The sequence below is a fragment of the Urocitellus parryii genome, chromosome 6, assembly GCF_045843805.1.
Source record: "Urocitellus parryii isolate mUroPar1 chromosome 6, mUroPar1.hap1, whole genome shotgun sequence".
Lineage (NCBI taxonomy): Eukaryota > Metazoa > Chordata > Mammalia > Rodentia > Sciuridae > Urocitellus > Urocitellus parryii.
The window spans coordinates 32,186,564-32,188,031 of NC_135536.1; the positions used below are offsets into that span (position 1 = coordinate 32,186,564).

Genomic DNA, 1,468 nt, shown 5'->3' on the forward strand with positions numbered 1-1,468 from the left:
TGACCTTTTTTCCCCCAAATTTGCCTGGAATGATTCCCCCTCCTTCTAGGTAAAGCATTCATTCTTCATAGCCAGAATATGCATTCTTCTGAGGCATGGGTCAGAACAACTATGGGCAATTTGTTGGGACTGAATGTAGCACCAGGAGCTTTTCTTTCTAGAATTACATTGAATTCAGCTTACTTCAATATCTGTTTTTAAGCTTCTGTCACATGAAGCAGCAGCTGAAAGCAGGGATGTGATGGTGACATGGTGGTTCCTGAGCTTGTAGCTACTTATTTTCATTCACAGTCCCTCGACCTGCTGTTATCCTCTTCAGAGCAGACTTCACTTCCTGGTTCCTCAGGGTGTAGATGAGGGGGTTCAGTAATGGAGTGACCACGGTGTAAAACACAGCCACTGCTCCATCCAGGGGGCTCTTGGAACCTGGCCTGAGGTAGATGAAAATACAGGGGACATAGTAGACTGTGACCACAGTTAGGTGGGAGCCACAGGTGGAGAAGGCCCGGCGCCTCCCATCAGCAGTGCGAATCTTGAGGATGGCATGGACTATGTTGGCATAGGAGAGCAGGATCAGCATGAAGCAACTGGCGGCCACTACCCCAATGTCCACAAAGGTCACAAGTTCATTGACAGTGGTGTCAGCACAGGCCAGTCTCAACACTGCTGGGATGTCACAGAAAAAATAATCCACCTGGTTGGGCCCACAGTAGGGCAGGCGGAAGGTCAAGGTGGCTTGTATAGAGCCATGGATGGAGCCAGCCACCCAAGCTCCAGACACAAGGATGGTGCATAACCTGCCATTCATGAGCAGTGGGTAGCGCAGGGGCTGGCATATTGCCAGGTATCTGTCATAGGCCATCAAGGTGTAGAGGAAGCACTGAGTGCTGCCCAGGAAGTGAAAGAAATAAAGCTGAGCCACACAGCCACCAAATGGGATAGATTTACTAGCAGGAGTGAAGCTTAAAATAATTCGGGGAACTATGACGGAAGAGAGCCACATGTCCAGGAATGAGAGCACTCCCAGAAGAATGTACATGGGACGTGCATGGAGCTTCGGGTCAGCCCACACCGTGAGCAGAATGAGCAGGTTCCCCAGCTGGGTCAGGATGTAAATGATGAAGAAGACCAGGAAGAGGAGGGTTCGTAGATTTGGGGGATGAGACAAGCCCAAGAGAATGAAATTTGTCACTGTGGTGTCCAGTGATGTGTTTTTGTTTCTTCTCATGTTTTTCTTCAGTCTGCTAAGATGAATGGTGAAGTTAGACATGGGAAACAACACAGTGAGGAGGTTAGAGAATGTTTTTGTTTAATGACCAGAGCCTAGAAGGTAACTGGAGGACTTCTACATTTAGTTAGAAAGCATTTGCTATCAATCATCTGAGTTTGCTTGGCAAGACAATCCCTCTGAAACTGGTTGGTTTCCAGGTGTCCTGAAATGTTCCTTTAAAGGGAGACATTGTACGAA

The 1,468-nt window shown here is 48.0% G+C and overlaps 1 protein-coding gene across 1 annotated transcript; it reads right to left on the minus strand.

Annotated features, from left to right (window-relative positions):
- Nucleotides 1–271: 271 nt before the first annotated feature.
- Nucleotides 272–1,228, minus strand: LOC113200704 (olfactory receptor 10G2-like). The gene has a single exon (XM_026414223.2). The coding sequence runs from the start codon at nt 1,226–1,228 to the stop codon at nt 272–274; it is 957 nt and encodes a 318-aa protein (XP_026270008.2).
- Nucleotides 1,229–1,468: the final 240 nt, after the last annotated feature.

What these genes read in the sequence shown, in the direction of transcription:
- LOC113200704 (XM_026414223.2), bottom strand. Translation starts at nt 1,228, where the DNA reads ATGAGAAGAAACAAAAACACATCACTGGACACCACAGTGACAAATTTC.